The sequence below is a fragment of the Armigeres subalbatus genome, chromosome 1 (assembly GCF_024139115.2).
Source record: "Armigeres subalbatus isolate Guangzhou_Male chromosome 1, GZ_Asu_2, whole genome shotgun sequence".
In the NCBI taxonomy this organism is placed as follows: Eukaryota; Metazoa; Arthropoda; class Insecta; order Diptera; family Culicidae; genus Armigeres; species Armigeres subalbatus.
Window position 1 is genome coordinate 183,130,173 of NC_085139.1, and position 18,966 is coordinate 183,149,138.

Sequence of the window (18,966 nt, forward strand, 5' to 3'; positions counted from 1 at the left end):
ACAGAGAGGTGGAACAACTTCAACGAACCAGTGGTTCGATATACACAGAATAGATTAGAAAAAAAGCGAAAAATCAAATTTCACGCTCGTTATTAGTTTTCAAATGTCAGTTGATAAGGCTGATACAAATATTTATAAACAATTATGTCCCCCCCCCCTTCGAATTTAATATAATATTTCAAGGGTGCAACAAAATATAATTCGGATAATTTTGAGAATTTTCAAAACTTTCTTCAACGAATCCGAGGAGTTTTTTTTTATTTTGATATTTATTTTTATTATCCCTCTCCCCCTTGACCTTTGGAGACCAGTAGGACATAATTTTATTTAGATATTTGTAACAGCCTAACTGAACAAATTTTATCCATAGTGATAATAGTGCAAATGTGAAAAAAGTCTCCAGCATCAAAACGTAAACAACAATGGGGTTGTTTGTAGAGAGCTTGCTGACGTATACTCAACATTCTCATTCAAGCGCATGGGAAGGATAGGATTTGAAAACAAAACTTATCGTTTCTATGCGCGCGCAAGAGAAAGATGACTGAACGTCAGCAACTATTGATTAGCAGAAAACAGCACAGATCAGATAAATCATAGCATAAAATCACAGACAAACAGACATAACACTCGTGAAATCTCCATCGTTCACTGATTTACTGGTCAATTTAAATAATCATTAGTTGGCCAATAGACCACTCGTGGCGCACGCATCGGATTTGCTCTAGTTTGACGTTTGCTCACTACCGCCATCTGGTTTGTGATTTGCCCAATTAACTGAAATCAACAAATGTCGTTAGTGTTTAAACGACGATGAATTTGATGAGTGAATGTTCAATGTGTTATGTCTGTTTGTCTGTGATAAAATGTTCGAAAAATCTTGCGCAGAGTGAAATATTTTCATCTTCATGTTGAATTGACGAGAATTGGCATTATCTATTGCAGGTGAGTAAATAAATCCAATAAATTTAGTGAACTTAGTGCAATATTTGACTGTGTGATTAAGGAAGCCATACCCACGTAGACTAAAGCAAAATGGGCTCCCCCAAGAAATTATGACGGGTCGTATAATAAACGCAAATCAACTTTTGTTCGAGTGAATATCCCGCTCAAGTGTCAAAATCCATTAGGTTTGTGAATTTGATGAACTCCTGCACATGTCTATTTTTGTCCTCCATAAGCAATTCATCCATGGGCGTTTAATGAAAACCAATTTGTTGTAACTTGACAGCTTTGTGTGACCAGCAAACTTGAACAAGTTGGAGCAACGTAGGGTAAATTTTTTAAACAGAACTAGTATCACAGAATCAGTCAAATAAAGCTTATTTATCAGAACCGTTCATTGAGTTCATTCCATCTCGTGCAGCAATAGACTAACGCGAAATGAACTCCCCCAAGAAATTATGACGTTTGAGCGGGTCGCATAATGAACGCAAAATAAACTTTTGTTCGAGAAGATGACCCGTTCAAATGTCAAAATCCATCGGGTGAGTGAATTTCATGAACTCCTGCACAGGTCTATGGGGAAGTGCGCCGAATGAACTCTTTGACGTTTGAGCGGTGCGCTGTTTACTAAAAATGAACACCTTTTCATATATCGAATTCATTCTCAATGAATTCATTCTAAATTCTAAATGAATTTCGGCACCGCTCAAACGTCAAATAATGAATCTTTGCACTGCCCCATAGATATGTGCAGTGGTTCATCAAATTCACTTATGGGTCGTATGATGAACGCAAAATGAACTCCCCGAAAACATTCTGATGTTTGAGCGAGTCAAAAAATGAACTTTTGTTCCAGTGAACGCCCGCTCAAATGAATTTGATGAACCCCTGTTTCCCAACGTCAAAATCCTATAGTTGGGTGTATTCGAAGAACTTTTTACTTTGGTCTACATACATGATGAACAAAAGCACTGATAAACTGTAAAACACTCAACATATAGAGTGCTAAAATGTCGACACCAAAATCAAATATTTTTTTGCAGATTTGCGAATGAAAACAAAGAGAACATGGAAAACAAATTTTCTTTTGACTCAGTGGTGGAAATTTGTAAAGCTACTCCCCAAAACGAGGAGACGAAGCAAAATTCACAAGAACATATTTTTGGCGAGATTTCTTCACACCTCTCACACTCGTTCATAAAGCAGGCAACGAAACACCGAAACACCGTGGTGAAGCTTCACGAATCGTCCGAGTTAACTTGCAAAAAAGCATTGAACTGCTCATCACGAATGTTTGAGCAAAACACTAATGTTCATCGATATAGTGTCTATTTGAAATGAAATCAATCCCTAGTTTTTTTTTTCGCGAACACAATTCTGCTCTTCCCCGTGATCACGTACAAATTAGTACTGTGCAAATAGATAGGGTAAAGTGTCCAATAGTGGACCCCCAACCAATAGTGGACCCTCCAGCCGTTTTTGCATTATTACAGCATAATGTAAACATTTTGCTATGAAATTCCATCGGGAGAACCAACCTTACAGTCCTATGATTTGATTACTTTATGTATCGTGAACACTTGAACAGGAGATGCAGAACTTGTTATTAGATATCAAACAGAATTATTATGTTGAAAATTTCTACTCCTTATGACAAGAAGAACAAAACTCCGATACTAGGGGGTCCACTATTGGGTATTCTACCCTAGGACACGGAATTGGCAAGGAATGATTCTGCTACTGAATTTATTTGAGCAGTACGAAGCTGGCAAGTAGAATTCAATCGTAACGCTAATAACGTCCACTATGTAAAGTAAATAGGGTTGACCCTTGCGGGAAAAAATATTCTCTCTCGCACGAAAAAGTGACATTTCTCCCATACTTGATAAGCTTACTTTGGTAATTTATTCAAATTTTCTGAAACCCCTTTCCGTGTGACCAGCGTAATAGGTTCTAATCAGAAAACAGTAGGTTCAAGAGTACATTTTTCGCTTACTGTACTTGATGCTTAAAGACTGTACTCGACGGAAATAAGATACAGTCACCATTCCACATCTCGATATTGAAGGGACTATCGACGAAGGGAGAGATCGAGGAATCGAAGAAAAATTGAAATTGGTACTAGATCCAAAAAAGCTCGTTGCAATGCAAAACAACAACAAAACAAATGTCGTTTTCTGTTGTTGATGTTTTTCTTTTTGTCCAAAGATGGTCTAGTAGCCTAAAAATTTGAACAATACAACATAAGGAGAGTGAATTCTGAACACAGTATGGTCAGAACACATCAAGATAGGGACGTTATTTAGATGTAGAAAGCCCAAATGTATGTAGATTGAAGGCGCTGAGGAAATCATCGAGAGATATCGAGATATAGAGCATCGAGATGTAGAGAGTCGACTGTACATTGCAGGCGGGTGTCAAGCTGTCAAATGGTTGTTGCCTCCAATCTAGCGAACGCCGACGGCACTAACACTACCCTAGTAACAATTTGGTTTTATACTAGTTTTATCACACAGAGTAAATTCTGGTCTTCAAGAGCGTTATAAAACTTAAAATATTACTTGGGTACGCCGTAGTCTATGAAAAATAAACACTGCGGTGAGTGAGAATGTAATGAAACGCACACAGTTTTGATAATGCCAGAAACAACTGTTTCTGCGTAGCACAGAGTTTCTTCTAGCAACATAATTATTTATCAGCGTAGCTCGCGTAAGGAATAGAGTGGAAACATTACATTTTAACGGATTTGGTGTATTTTTGTTCGTTGCAATCTTTAATTTAATATGTGCGTTCGACACCACTCTCTTTTGTAAAAACGGTAAACAATACAAATTTTCACAAACACCACGACAATTTATGATAGTATATGAGCATTTTGACATTGGAGTATAAATTTATGCGCCAAATAAGAGGGTACTGTCATACTTGCCAAACTCCATATGAAAAAAATCCGTTGTCGCCCCTCTGGTACATTGAGTCGCTTATTTACCGTGAGGGTAAAAATTGATATTTTATTACTAAAACTAGTTAAGAGTGTAATGTTGGCAGAAGTTTATCACAATCTATCAAGTGGTTATTGAGATGGCATCGAAACAAGACTAGATCCGCAGATCGAAACAAGAGCAGATTCAAGGAGACCCAAACGATCCAACGGCGCGGCGGTCAGGCAAACAACCAAAGGCAACTAATCCGGAGAAGGCAAGGAAGGTATTGAATCTATTCAGGCGCTGATCGAATCATTCGATCTGCGATTTGACGGAGAAAGCGGAGGTTTCCACGTGGATTGTCGAAAAAGCGACGAAACGTTTGCACCTATGATGGACGACGAGACATACATCGAGGCAGACACAAAGCAATTGCAGGATTTTTACGTTGCGGCAACAAGGTTGGTCGTTTCTGAGGATATAAGCATAAAAGATGAGCCACCCAAACATCACTACGGGAACCATCAATGGGCAAAGCTACTGAGACGAGTACCTCCAGAAGCATCTGCTGCCCTTGTTGCTGTCTCACGGCCCGAAACGCTATTTTGACATCCTACTACTACTACTGCTGTTTTTGTAGCAAATGACTTCACTCCACCGAACTCGCCAGAACTTCGTCCAATTAACAAATTTTGGGCCATTATGAAGATCAAACTTCATGAGACACCTAAAGTATTTGGGAAAGAGCTGGATTTGAAGTAACAGTGGGTAAATGTATCGAAAAAGAAATCAGCCTCTCGATTGCATAAAACCTTATGAGAGGTGTCAAGGGCAAAGTGCAGACATTCAGTGATAAAGAGGAAATCCAATGATCCAATGAAGTATAAACCTACCCATAATGTTGTAGTTTATTCCCTAAAATTTTGAAGAAAATCCGACTAAAATGAATTCTTGATGACCATTTTTGTGAGTATTATCTTTATCGAGTGCAGTCTTTAAGTACTCTGCAGCAAAAGGTATTGTTGTGCAAACGTACCATGGACTCCCGATAATATGAACGGTCATATCAAGGGGGTTTACTTTTTTACAATTTATACTTTATTAATTTTATACTTTATTAGGGATTGTGCTAAAAAAAATTGCAACAATTTCTTCTGTGTATGTTTTTTTATTGCTAGAGTGAAAATGGATAAGATTTTCAGTGAAATTAGTTTAGAATGTAATGTTTACATGTGCAAAACTTTGCCACAATCTGTCAAGTGGTTATCGAGATCAGAGTCTATTATTATAAATAGAGTTGCGCAAAGAGTGAAACCAAATCTATCTGTCAAACCGTCTATAGACGGTATAGATAGGTATACCTATCGAGCAATGTAAACAAATGCTTGTTGGTATTAGGCGGAAATATTGTTATCGCCTAATGATTATTATGGCGAATTAAAACGCAAGGATTGAAATATATTGGATTTGGTCTAGAAACAGCTTCAAAACACTTCAATAACCCCTTCAATAAAGTAGCAACATGAAACATACGTTTTCGCACTTTGTGAATGACTTGGTTATCAAAGTAAAAAGCTTCAGAAGTGAACACTTTCGTGAAGTCACTTGAAGGGTTGAACAAAAATAAATGTTGCCAATATAATAACAAGAGCACCATACAGAAAAAGTGTAATAGGCCAAACACAATGAATCGACTGCTTTGAGCGTGCTTACAGCGGCACACTAGGAGTTAACTTTCTGAAATCAGTATGGCAAAAGGCATCTAAGGTTCGATTTCTCAAAATTAAGCACCTTAATCGAAAAAAATATTTGGTAGGCGTAGTAGCGGACACCATCCCTCATAACCAGTCATAGTTTTTCATGGAAAGTTCCTAATTTTGAGAAAAACAGCGTTGAATGTCTTCCGCCATACAAATTTCTGTTGGTTAACTCATACTGGCTATTTTGAGCATATGCCTGGATGTGGCTGCGGCGGGAAGAAAATCAGCCATTGCCAATAATTCATTGATACGTTTGCGTGCGTTTTGTCAAAACGCACAAATTTGTCAAAACGCACGCAAACGTATCAATTGTGTTTGACCCATATGAAGACCCTCTTTGCGCAAATTTATAATCAGAAACTTTGATCGAGATGTCTTCCCAGCAAGAAATGCTTCGACAAAGAAATATGGGCACGGTCGTAGAAAATCCAGACCAGGACAATCCGACATATGGATCGCGACATGACAAAATAGTTATAGGAGGACGACCCAGCTGTCAGCGGAAGAAGCGAACCAAAGATGATCAACCCCGTGAACGAAAAAAAAAAGGAAGGAAGGTGAGGGATTACTTCAATCGAAATTCGAGTAATTCCAAGAAGGTCTAGTCCATGAGACAATGAAGTGAACCGGACTTTATGTCTTCAAAGCACGGGTCCCACGCCAGGGAGCTGTACAGCGAGAGGTTGGTGCTGCCGAAATGCATCGTGATGGACGACATTAAAGCGGACGTCAAGCAGATCCCTGGGCAGCAGTTTTTAGTTGGCAAGTTCCGCCTGGACTTCGAAGAGTTTGCCGAGTAAATCACGAAGAATTTCTCGAAAAATTGCCGAAAATGCTGCCGATTAAATTACGAAGAATTCGCCGAGGATCTTTCAAAAGGTTTGCCGAGGAACTTGCGAAGGAATTGCGCAGAATTTCCTGACAAAACTATCGAAAAATGTTGCGAGTGAATTCCGAAGAAATTGCCGAAAAACACTTTGACGAACCTGCCGAGAAAATTTCTTAGATTTTTCCGAAAAACCTTCGAAGAGTTTGTTGAAGGAATTCCGAAGAATGCGCCAAGAAAATTCCTAAGAATGTACTGACGACATTATGAGGAATTGACCAAGTAAATCCTGAAGACTTTGACCTGACCTGAAGAAGAAGGAATTATGAAAAATTCGCCGAAGAAAATCAGGATATTCTGCTGAAGAACTTCCATTTGATTTGCCGAGGAAATTCTGTACAATTTACCGAGGGACTCGCAAAGGAATTGCAAAGATTTTACTAATATAAAATCGAAAAATTTGCCGAGCAAATCCCGAGCAAACTTTTAAAAAATTTGCCGAGGAACTTGCAAAGGAATTGTGAACAGTTTACCGAGAAAATTTCAAGGATCTTCCGAAGAATTTCACTGAAAGTAAACTCAAACTGTTTATAAAAACGAAACATCTCTCAAGCGGGTTCTTTTGTCGGAAGGTATACGGTGGCGTGCAGTCCAAAACAGCAAACGCAGACGAGAGCTCCGAATGATTTGCCGAGGAAATTCTGAAGAATTTACCGAGGAATTTGCAAACGGATTGCAAAGATTTCACTGGGAAAAAATCTAATTATTTGACGAAGAAATCCAAAAGAGATTCTCTAGAAAACTTTAAAAAATCCCGAATATAAAAGGAAAATCTGGAGAGTTAGCAGAGGAACTTCAAAAGGATTTGCCGAGGAATTTCTCAAACATTTGCCGTGGAACTTGCAAAGGAATTCTGAAAATCTCTCACGCGGGTTGTTTTGTCGGAAGGTACTCGGGCGAAAGATTTGGGCAGTCCATTCGGTTACTAAATATGTCGAAGGCAAACGTTAACGTAAAACGCGTTAAAGTCCGAATTCAAAACTACATCCAGCTTTCAAGGACACAAATCACTAAATTCAAGCGTCAGGCAACAGCGTAAACCACCTTTTCATATTTGCTCCACTGCAGCATGCAAGAAAAAATGATTTTCAGATGTCCTAATCGCCTATGAATATCAATTGAAAACTACTTTTGGACTCTTTCGTGGTTGTCCTTAACGCCATGCTGCAGTAATAGACCTGTGCAAGAGGTTCATTATTCACTCAACGGAAATCATTGTTCACCGTTCTAATAAAGAACAAATTTTAGACTCACTGGAAGTTTATTCCGAATTAATGTAATGAACGTGTGCAGAGTGAACTCTCCGTATTAAGGATAACATTAGATGATTAGAACGGTGCCAACATTTATTTGAAACGGGAATACGGGGAATTGACAGATATCCCATCGTTATTAGCTGGTTATGGAACAACTTCTCTCAAGGGCAGCTGTTGTATAATTGGTAATACGTCCGTGTACCTAATGGAATAGTGTGGGTTCAAGTCTCACCGGCAGCCGAATCTTTTTTCGCAATATCTATGTGTATCAAAATTAAGCATCTTTTCAAAAAAAAACCTTTAATTGATGATAGACAAATGATGCTTTTCTACCTTATAGACCTCTGTAGGGACTTATACCAATTACCTTACCCAATGAATTTTGAACGATTTGAATGACTCCAATGTTCATTATGCGTTCATTTTACGACCCACTCAAACGTAAAAATTTTCTATCGAAATTCTTAATTTGATATCGGTTGTGCTCAATAACTCGTTAATTCTTCAATACATGTATTTATTCTTATTTTTTCATCTGTGCATTGGCTGATAATGTTGTTGTTCGGAAAAGAAGTGAGAGTGACACTAGGAAGAATGAATTTGTAGTACGGTTACTGAAATATTCAAATTAGCTAATACTTGTATCATTAGCCAATCTATTTATTCCATTATCCATATACATTGCGGTAATACTTTCGACTATAGTGTTTTCGACAATCTGCCGTAGCGGGGTGCGGACAAACGGCGCAAATTATGGCGTATTTTAGGGGTGCTCTCGTGCTCTATATTTGTCGAAACATAAGTAGGTATTTATTTATTGCATGGACTCTATTCGCGCAATAGACATATTCGTAAGCTCTGCTTGGTTTTATCTTAAAGTCTACAGTCTATGATCTCACTAGTTGTTTATGGTTTCGTGTGGCTATGACTATTATAAATTGGGAAAGTCATTCAACTGATATGGGACTAGTACTACAGAATTCCACTACGGGTATCTGGGAAATACGGAGGGGTTCAACTCTAGGACGTCTAGGTGGGATTTCACTACGGTGTAACATGTAGGGGAACTGTTCCGGTTCTCCATCTTAGCGCTCGCAAGCAAATTCCATCCAAAGGGACCATGATGCATCGATTTTTTTTTTCGAATTTCAGTAAAAAAATCGATGAAATGGATGCTTGGTTCCTTTGTTTCGAATTAAGATTAAAAATCGACTTTAAGGTGGAAAATCGAACGGCTCCCCTTCTTCTTATATTTTTTTTTCATATATATGTTTACATTGGGCGGGCAGGTTTGGCTAAAAGTGTTTACTTGAAACGAAATAGTTGGGACAATTGATGTTAGAATACGGCAATGTCTATGGATTTCTAGTCGGAGACCGGCGTTCAGAGTATGAGGGTGCTTCTATGGTAAAATCTGGACGATAAACTGCTCCACGCTTTCGAACGCACTGCACATGACAGCAGTGCTGTCAAAACATCGATTGGAAATGTTCTGACAAACGTTTCTAGAAACATTTTCGTATCAAAACCCACAATCGACACACATAGCGTCGGTAAATGAAACTTGCTGAGTATTAGTAGCATTTGTCCAGTTGGCTGACATTTTAGTTATTTCAGATCATTCAACACAAAAGAGGAACAGTTATGATTGTGACTTATGTTGCGAGTTGGTACAATTTGAACGATATTCACCGCTGCAACCTGGCGATGGGTAAACGATATCATAATTTCTCGATAAAAAAAACTAAAACAAAATACGGGCTAACGTAACATAAACAATAGCATTAATGATGTCAGTATAAAATCTGTTAAAACAAAAACGAAACTATATTCTCCATATGTAAAATTACAAAACAAGCAAGGCCTCTGTTTAGAAAAAAATAATAATGACTTGTTCAAGAGTGTAACCTTTTTGTTTGAAGTTTGGCTGTATCAGATTTTCACAATTCCCATTCGGAAACGGGAACAAAACAGTTGAAGACGAACTCAACAGGGTTTGCTATAACGATTAGATGGCTGGTTATGTGTTTTGAATTTTTAAACTAGCTATCGAAGATGACCACCACGTTACACCACTCCTGGCGGCGGAACGGACCGAACTGGTGACGGAGTTGTCGGCTGGTGCGGAGCCATCGGCTCCTCGCAGCTGCTGTCCATGTGAGCGAAAGGTTTCTCCCGGCGATCGCCGCCATGATCGGGCGGAGCACGGTTTCCCACGTCATCGTCCCTACCGCCGTAGATTCCACCGCCAGTGTTGCCAGAGTAAATGTTTCCAACGCTACTACTACGTCTATTGTACAAACTATGACCATTTTCGAGATTCTTCCAATTGCCACCGAATCCGTGGTTGCCGCCGAGGTGGTTGTCTAAGTACGACGGTGAAATATTGGCCGCCAAAGTTGTGGATGCCGATCGGGCGGCGACTATCCGTTCGCTAACAGGTACATTAGTTGTTGCTACCGTGCTGGTATATTGGTTGCCATGAATGCTATTGGTGACTACCGTTGAGGAACTATCTAGTTTTACACCGTTATCGCTAGGGTACTGAATGCTGTTACTACTGTGACGTCTGCCGTATTGTAGTTGGTGATGTTGTGGTTGCCGCTCGTAGTAGTACCCGTAATCGGTACTACCGCTTCCGTTAGCACTGCTGGACTGTCCGTATGGTTGCGGCCAGTGGTATTTTCTATATCAGTCGGACGTACCACTCTGAGAGTTCACACCCGGCGACGCGGAAGCGGCAGACGCAGCAGCAGCCGCCGCCGCAGCGGCAGCAGCCGTCGCATTTGGAATGGGAAAGTCCGCCTTGAATGGGCTGAGACCATAGTTGGCGTTGGCAGCCGCTGCAGCAGCCGCGGCATTGAGCTCTGACTTGAAGCTGTTGGCAACGGAGGAGAAATCAGGCTTGAAACTGTTGGCTGCGGCCGTAGCCGCCGATATCGCTGCTGCTGCCGCCGCCGCCTGGGAAACCATCGCCGGAGACATCATGCTATTGTCAAATTTTCGCGTGTCCGGATTGAACATCGGGTGCTTGAACTTGCAGTGCGTCCGCAGGTTATCGCTCCGGGTGTAGGTGGCCCGACACAGCGGGCACTCGAAGCGGCCGGGAAAGTGAACGTGATAGTGGTTCCGTATGTGTGTCACAACTTTGCCGCAAAGTTTACAGCGATGCAGATTACAGCCGCCCGATAGACGTTCAAAGGTTAGCCGCATATGCCAGGCCTTGGAGCCTGTGGGAAAATAACACACAAAGAGACGGGGACAGCAAAACAAAGAGAGAGAGAAAATGTCACACGCAGTTCGATTGCTGGTTTTGGTATTTTCTGAGGCTGATTTTCAGATTGAGAGGTTTAAATTGATTTTGAGCACCGTGGTGTGTAGGTTAAAAACGAGCCGAATGAAAATAAAACTTATAAAGATGAAACAAAAAAATACATAAAATTTTGAATAAAGGAAAAACAAAACATTGAAAGAAACACAAACAGAAAAAAAAAACAACCAAAACGTTGTAAATGACAGAACTTTGAACACAAAAAAAACAACAATAAACAGAAAAGTGTAAAATAAAAACGAAGGAAATGAAAACAACCAAAACTGTACAAAAATATGTGAACATCAAAACTATAATGGCCACGTCGATCCGTGGCTGCATGTTTGAGTGGCGCGGGCCGGTTTTATTACAAGGGTTTTAGTGTGGTATTAATTCGTTGGTAATGTGGTTTAAATATTTTTTTTTTATTTATTTGCAGCTGAGGCGGAGGTTAAATGTGAAGATAATTCGTGTGTTTGGCATTTGGTTCTCAGAGAGGATATTAGAAAGGTGTAGAAAGGTGGAATCCAATTAAATACAAATACACTTAGAGAGAGAGAGAAGGTAAAAGAAGATTTAAGATTTTTGGCTTTTGCTTAGTAGTTTTTGCAAGACGTGAGAAAAATAAGGAAACTGCTTCTTTAGCGCAACACACTTATCTCTGGAATACAACGTAACTCCAATTCAAGTACAAAGAAAACGAACATTTTACGGTTTGTATGGAAGATTACCCTTCGGTTTTTTTTGTTGTTGGGGTAAACATGTGGTAATGTGTGTGAAACGTGAAATCGGTGTGTTTGATTTTGTTCTCGTAAATGGATAAAAATAAAGAATTCACCAACCAGCACCAACGTAACGACGTTCAACCAACTATAAATTGAAATCGAGAAAATAACTACAATCGAAATGTGTTTCCTCTGGGACACACGCTCGCTTTGTTGTGATCAACTGAGTAATTTTATTGTTGACAGATGATGAAAAAAACACAAAAGAGAAAACACTTGTTTACAACGTGTTAAAAGCAAAGTATACACATTTATAAGATTAGTGTTAAAAATATTATTTACACAGAGAAATAGAATATATAGAGGCTAGCAGAGAAACATTTATAAATCCAATTGACCACGAACACGTAAAAACAGTTAGAACTGTGGCGTAAACGATTCGAATAGGAATTGCTTGTTATTTCGGAAGATGACGCATCAAAGATGGCTGTGATTGAATCATTGAGACTAGTGATTTTTTTTATCGCAAAAACAAAACAAAGTCACAGCGGCGGAGAGACTCGTCAAGAACGCATGACTGTTGTTTTGATGGCATCTTGCTTCGGAATACCGACTTCCAAACAAAATACTGAGATATTACCAGAGATTACGAACAACGAGAAGTATTTGAACAGGAGCAGCAGCGACAGTGAAAGAGAACAGATAGGCTGATTGATATTTGATTTCTGTTCGACAAAAGAATGATACCAGCAACAAAGATTGTGTGTGTTTGTGTGAGAAAGAGAGAGACAAATGAATCGAACAGAGTTGGGTTTCATGAGGTAAGAAAGATCCACGACAATAAATCAGTTTATAATTAATTGAACTTTACATAGAGATTTATAAAAAGTCGTATTGCATTTTGTGCTGACAATAATAATTGTTTGAATATATGTTGCTTACATTCTGACAATTATGCATTGTTTGTATTCCGACCAAAACTTAATAGGGTTTCTGTTCCAGTTCTTCACCTCATCGTACGTATTTTTATCCTTACAATAACAAATAAATGAAAAGCGAATATACGTGTCTTATTTTGTAACTTTTACAATAGTTTTTCTGCGACATTTTTGCTTTATTATTTAGTTTGAAGATGGCATGTTTTCTACAGTGAGGTGAAAAATTGAACAATTTTCCTATATTGAATATTCAATCAAACAATTGTTATTAGATTTGAAGTACACAACATTGAGGTGTCGATTTTTTCCAACAAAATTGATACAGCCATGCTTTCATCCCTGATTACTTAGCGTTGATTTACATAAAACTCAAACGAAAACAAGTAACCCATTATGTGAAATTAAATTAAAAAATGTATAAACAAAATAGAAACAAAAAGACGCAATCGAACGTCAACATATTAAATGAAAACAAATTCTAAGGAAATCGTCATCGCCAAGATTGAAATTCTGCCATTCAATTACTGGTAATTATGAGTAGATTTACGTAAACATTTAGTTAACCGGTGTTTGAGTTCATTGGCTCAAAAATTGCTCATACTAGAGTGTCACTTCTAGAATATCAGAAGAATAACTCACAAAAAATATAAATAGTGCGAAGAAGTGTACTAAAAAGTATACTTCTGATCTATCAAAATAATTCATTCGATGAACAACGCCACACGTAGTCACCGAAGAAGTTTTTTTCATAAATTATTTGCCATAAAGTAACATATTAATTAATTCAAAACAACATTCGGCATATTCATTTAATTCACTCCATACAGAGTGATAATATTCAGGAAATATTTCCATTTTTCGGGGATGACTGTGATGTTTAACCACCGAAAAAACCCAGATCAATTATTAACGGCTACGCAATATCGTACGATTCAAACCTAGTTTTTTATTCGTCTGACATTTCGACACGGCATTTGTGTCTTTCCTTGAAGAAGACGCTATTCTCGGGTCGAAACGTCGGACGAATCAAAATTCGTTTTAATCGTATGAGACTGCGAACCCGTTAATTAATGTTCTATGGTAATATTTCCCTAATTCTGAATAAAAGTTAAAAGAGAGTTAGTTTTCTGCCGGTTTGATCAAAGAGTTCGCAGTCCAATTACATGAAAATGGTTTATGGATAAGCAGCATAAAAAATACCACTCAAAACATTTTTGTGGTAATCTAGTATTGTAACCATAGACAGACGTTCAGTGATTCAAATGATTTTGATTTGATTCCAACTTACGCTAATGTAATACAGTTGGTCATGATCGACACGATCATGTTTATGAGCCATGCTTGCGGTGCTTAACAAGCCGATTCTGAATTCTTAAAACATGACGACCCATGTTTTGTCTAAATAATTGATGAATTATGGCGAATTGAATTTAAAGTGGTTATAAAAATATTGGCATTAAAGATAAAATATGAAAACATTTTCACGTTCTTTTCATTGGAATTAGAAATGAACTAGAAGACGCATTTGCCGAATGAAATTTAGAATATTAATCATTCCGGATGGAAAGGAATTGATGTGCACTCTCACCCAATCAAAGAAAAAATGTCCCTTCATAAACTACTTCGAAACGTGCACCTCTGTGTAATACGCCCTTGTTTCTCCACATTTATGTCGATTTGTTTTCTACACTTCCATATTCTTAACCTCCTCCAATGTTTGTGGTACGATGTCAGCAATGTTACATTGTTTATTCTGTTCATCTTTATTATTCACTTTTTTTTCTGTAATATTACTGTTATATAAATATAGTTTTCTATATAAAAATATATCTATGTATATCATTCTACTTTTGTTATTCTACCGTGTATATGGCTGCTTTTATACTATTCCTAGAGTATCATTTATATTGCGTAGTATTTTCAATCAAAAAGGAATCAATGCCAACCGAAACTTCTTTGACTAGAAACCAAATATCATAGGTTCAAATAAACGGGATCGGAACGGAAACATCATCATACTCACACTAATAGTTAATAATATTACTCATATCAATAAGAGAGATCTACACTTTTGAACTATTCGCTACTGGTTTATGTTTCAAACAAATCTACCCTTTTGCACTAACGTAAGGCGGGGACGTGTACTCCACCAATGCCTTCACAATAACTTACTTGACCTCTAATGTGTCTAATGTGTATATTTGTGTGACGACAGCTCCCTTGCTGACCGCGAAGCGGGGGGCCTGCCAATGGCAATCCGAAACAGAAATCTAGGGGGTGTGTACGACGAAGACGCGACGCGACAGTTCGCTTGGGCCCGCTTTAGATGAAAGCGTTCTTCTTAAATTTGAGCCGCTGTTTGTTTCTGGCAGCGTTTAATCACATGTGGACGATGTGATTGTAGAAGCGGTCCCTAAGTTCCGGATGTTTGACCTTGCAGTGCGCTTTCATGTTGTCGCGGCGGGTGAACTTCTGGCCACACACGGGGCACTCGTGGCTCTGCGGCCGGTGAATGTTGGCATGGTGCCAGCGGTTCGAGACGGTCTTATGGCAACTGACGCAGCTGTACAGAGTGGGGAACGTGCCGGTCAGCTGGATAAACAGGGAAGAGTAGTCAATGTTGTGGTCACGTCTGGTGGAACTAGACGAGCGGCTGCCGCCGTCGCTTCCAGAGCAACCGGTGCCACCGCCGCTGCCACTTCCACCAGAGCCACCCGATGGTACCGATAGGCTGCCGCAGTGGCCTCCGACGCCGGCCCCATTGCTGGAACTGGTGCCCGGTGGAGTGCTGGACAGCAGCGAAGATGAGGATGTCTGCTGATGGCTGAACCCGTTCATGCGGTGGTGCTGCTCCATGAGGCTCCCCGGGTTGTTCGGAGGTCCTCCGCCGGGCATTCCGCTCGAGTCGTGATGCAGCAGCGCTGGGTGGTGCCGGGTCGCCATCGCCAGACGCAACATTCGGTCACCTGGAAAGCACACAGGCACACAAGAATTGGCGTCACCGGCGCGCCTCACCACACACACAAACAGAGACAAACAGAAATGCTAGGCGGATTTTGTTGTTCTGATTTTGGTTTTTTATATATGTGGGCATTTCAACTACTAATTTTGATATAAATACGGTTTTGATCAGGCGTCAACTAGTTTGGCTTAGCTTATTTAGTACGTATGGTATGGTGGATAAAACGAATACTATACTAAGTTCAATGCTTGCTTGAATTTTTTTGGTTTGGTTTGGATTTGCTCGGGAATCGAATGGCTTTTTGATTGTTGTTGTTGCTGTTTTATGGCGTTAATATTTGGAGATTGTTGCAAATATATATATGTAGTAGTACTTGGTGGATTCGGATGCACTAACACTCACAGTAAATGTTTCCAATAATTTCAAAACTGAAAAGTGTATAAAAAATCAAACACAAATTCTGAACTCAACTAGTAACTCATAAATATCTATTTGATTTACATTTGGCATGTGGGGTGGTTTGGAGGGCAGGGTGACAATTGCGTTCTGTCGGCAAGGACATGTTGCAGTTTGCTGGTTGATTTACAACGCGGTGAGTTTCATTCTAAGTGAACTAATGGGCGGGAACGATGAAGGTGGCTACGGATTGGGTGTGGATCTAACGGACGGCGCGAGTGGTGAAACTATCGAAAGCGTTTTTAGGGGATGGGAAATTGACTTCAGGGAAGGAGAAAGGCCAGCGAAGGACGTGTAATATTGCAGCTAATGTTGTCTAATTGGTTAACGACAAATGCACTTTGTTCTTGAGGTTCGTCAAGATGTGACCATGGGAGTACTGAATATCGGTTTGCATCGGTTCGACTATTTTGTTACGAATGTATGTTTATTCATGTTGAATACTAATTCAGTTTCGGTATATAGGCTCTAATCATATATAATACAACACTAAGAAAACTAGTTTTTATGTTGGTTTTCGATTCATCAACTAACACAAGCTTGAAGATACATATGTGGAAACAATGAGTGAAAGAAAACGATAAAGAAAATCATACGAGTTTCAATAAACAACAGAAACTTTCTATAAGCAAATATTGGAAAGGTTTGGCTTATCTTGCTGATAAAAGTTAGTTCACGAATGGCTTAGGTGTAGATCTATTGTCCAATAATCTGTACAAAGTAAACCGTTGAGTTCACCCGTAAACACATGTCTAGATCCAGTTTTAACCACATTTTATGCCCTGCAATAAAATTTTTAGTTTTCAGCAATAAACATTCATCTTATTCATATCGCTTAAATTCCAATCAAGTAAAATCCGGCATTTCAGAACAACAACTGTTTAAATTTTACTTCGTTGAAACGAATACTAGTGTGGAACAAACGCGACATAATTCAAATAATCAAAATGACCGTTTAGCCGTGGGGTAATTTAGAAAATGTATTCTATCGCGTTTCACCTCAAGTCCACTGGAAATCAAAAACCGTACTCTTTAATTAATTAAACAACGTACTCGTTCATTATTTTTTCCTTCACCGGATTACATGGTTTATTGGCACGTTTATGCACTTCGTATATCACAAACCCCACGTTTCATCACCAGTCTGGCGAATGGAAAATTACGACAACAAAGCTAATCCCATTGGAGGCATGCTTCCAGCGGAAGTTCAGGCGTCGTCATCGTCGTCGACGACGACGAGTGAAGAAGACTGCGCTGATTACATGGGATTTGTGCAGTTGCCTTCCATCAACGCTTTCTTTGTAGTGCGAAAATTATTTATTCACATCCTAATCAATTAGGACGTTTGACAGAGAAGTTCCGAAGGGCTTTTCTTGGTATCACATGTCTAGTGTGATTGCTAGGAAATCCTCTTCCACGGACTTCTGGTAATTTTCTGACTTATCTATATTGCGAAACAAAAGCAAAATGAATTCCACGTAAAATATATACAGCTTAGAGGATTAATGAAAATGTTATTGTCTGCCATTTGAGTAATTTGTCGAAATCCTACAATTTATTATTATGAATATTAGGGTGTCAATAAAAATGACATTTTCGAATTTCAAAAAACGACATTGCTCACAAGTTTCATTACCTCAAAATATGACCCCATGCAAAATTTAAGCTCAATCGGACATGATTTAGGGGTTCCTCAAATTCATCAAAGTTTTGAAATTTTTACCCATGAAAATTTTCCCAAGGGGGATTAAAGGAAAAGTCGAAAATCTAATTTTTGTTTTTGACGCCAAATGACTTAAAAATGCATGAAACGTCGAGATCTGACGTTATTTAGAGAAAAAATTGAAAAAAAAAACTATTTTTCTCTTAGAACATTTTTGGGACATAGAATTTTTTTCAGATGATGAAAATTATTTTCATCGAATTTTAACACCAGACGATACGCAAACGTTTTCGTAGCCAAAACTTTCCCCCTATGCAAAATTTGAGCTAAATCGGACATGATATAGGGGTGCTCAAAATTGATCCAATTTTTTTTTTCTCACAAGGGGGAAATCTTTTTTTTTGTTTTTTGATGTCAAAGGACTCAAAATGAAACTTTGAGAATTATTTCTTTTTTAAAATCGACTGTTTTTGGGACTTTGAAAATAATTCTTATAGCGAAAACAATTTTGCATCGAATTTAAAAACCCGATGTTACGCAAACATTTCCTAAGCCCAATAATATGCCTCTATGCAAAGTTTGAGCTCCATCGGACATGATTAAGGGGTGCTCAAAATCTAGCCATCAAAATTTTGAATTTTTTGATACTTGATCTTTACACGTTGTGATTTGAATTCATGCGGTACCCCGTAATAATAACCCGCGTCAAAATAAACATTGCCTAGCAATCTGATAATTTTCTCGGGAAATCTGATCCCAAAAGTTTTCAAAAAAATTCAAAACTTTGATAGCGAGATTTTGAGCACCCCTAAATCATGTCCAATGGAGCTCAAATTTTGCATAGGAGGAGGGGGGGGGGTTGAAGCTTAGGAAATGTTTGCGAAACGTCGGGTTTATAAATTCGATGCAAAATTGTTTTCGCTATAAGAATTTTTTTCAAAGTCCCAAAACAAAAATATTGTAAAGTGCTAATTACAATCATCACTTCATTGTGGTTAAGTTCACTGGGCATATTTATAACATCACTTTTTCAGGTTCGATTCCCGATTAAGTAAATAAATTTAAAAAAATGTGAAAACAACCTCTAAAGAATTATTTTTTAAATTTTTGTTGATAATAGATAATATAAAACAGGAAAAAATAT

General features: G+C 38.6%; 1 protein-coding gene across 5 annotated transcripts in view; it reads right to left on the reverse strand.

Moving 5' to 3' along the window:
* Window positions 1-18,966, reverse strand: part of LOC134205589 (sex determination protein fruitless) — a 692,280-nt gene that overhangs the window by 13,691 nt on the left and 659,623 nt on the right. For 2 of the 5 annotated variants that reach the window (XM_062680969.1, XM_062680962.1), the window contains one exon: window positions 9,573-10,998. The exons of 1 other annotated variant lie outside the window; for it this stretch is intronic. In XM_062680969.1, the coding sequence (XP_062536953.1) occupies window positions 10,460-10,998 (539 nt within the window). In that variant the 3' untranslated portion in view covers window positions 9,573-10,459. Of the gene's footprint in view, window positions 1-9,572; window positions 10,999-14,981; window positions 15,708-18,966 lie in introns of those variants that run through there. 2 more of the 5 variants (XM_062680960.1, XM_062680968.1) reach the window with 2 other exon arrangements.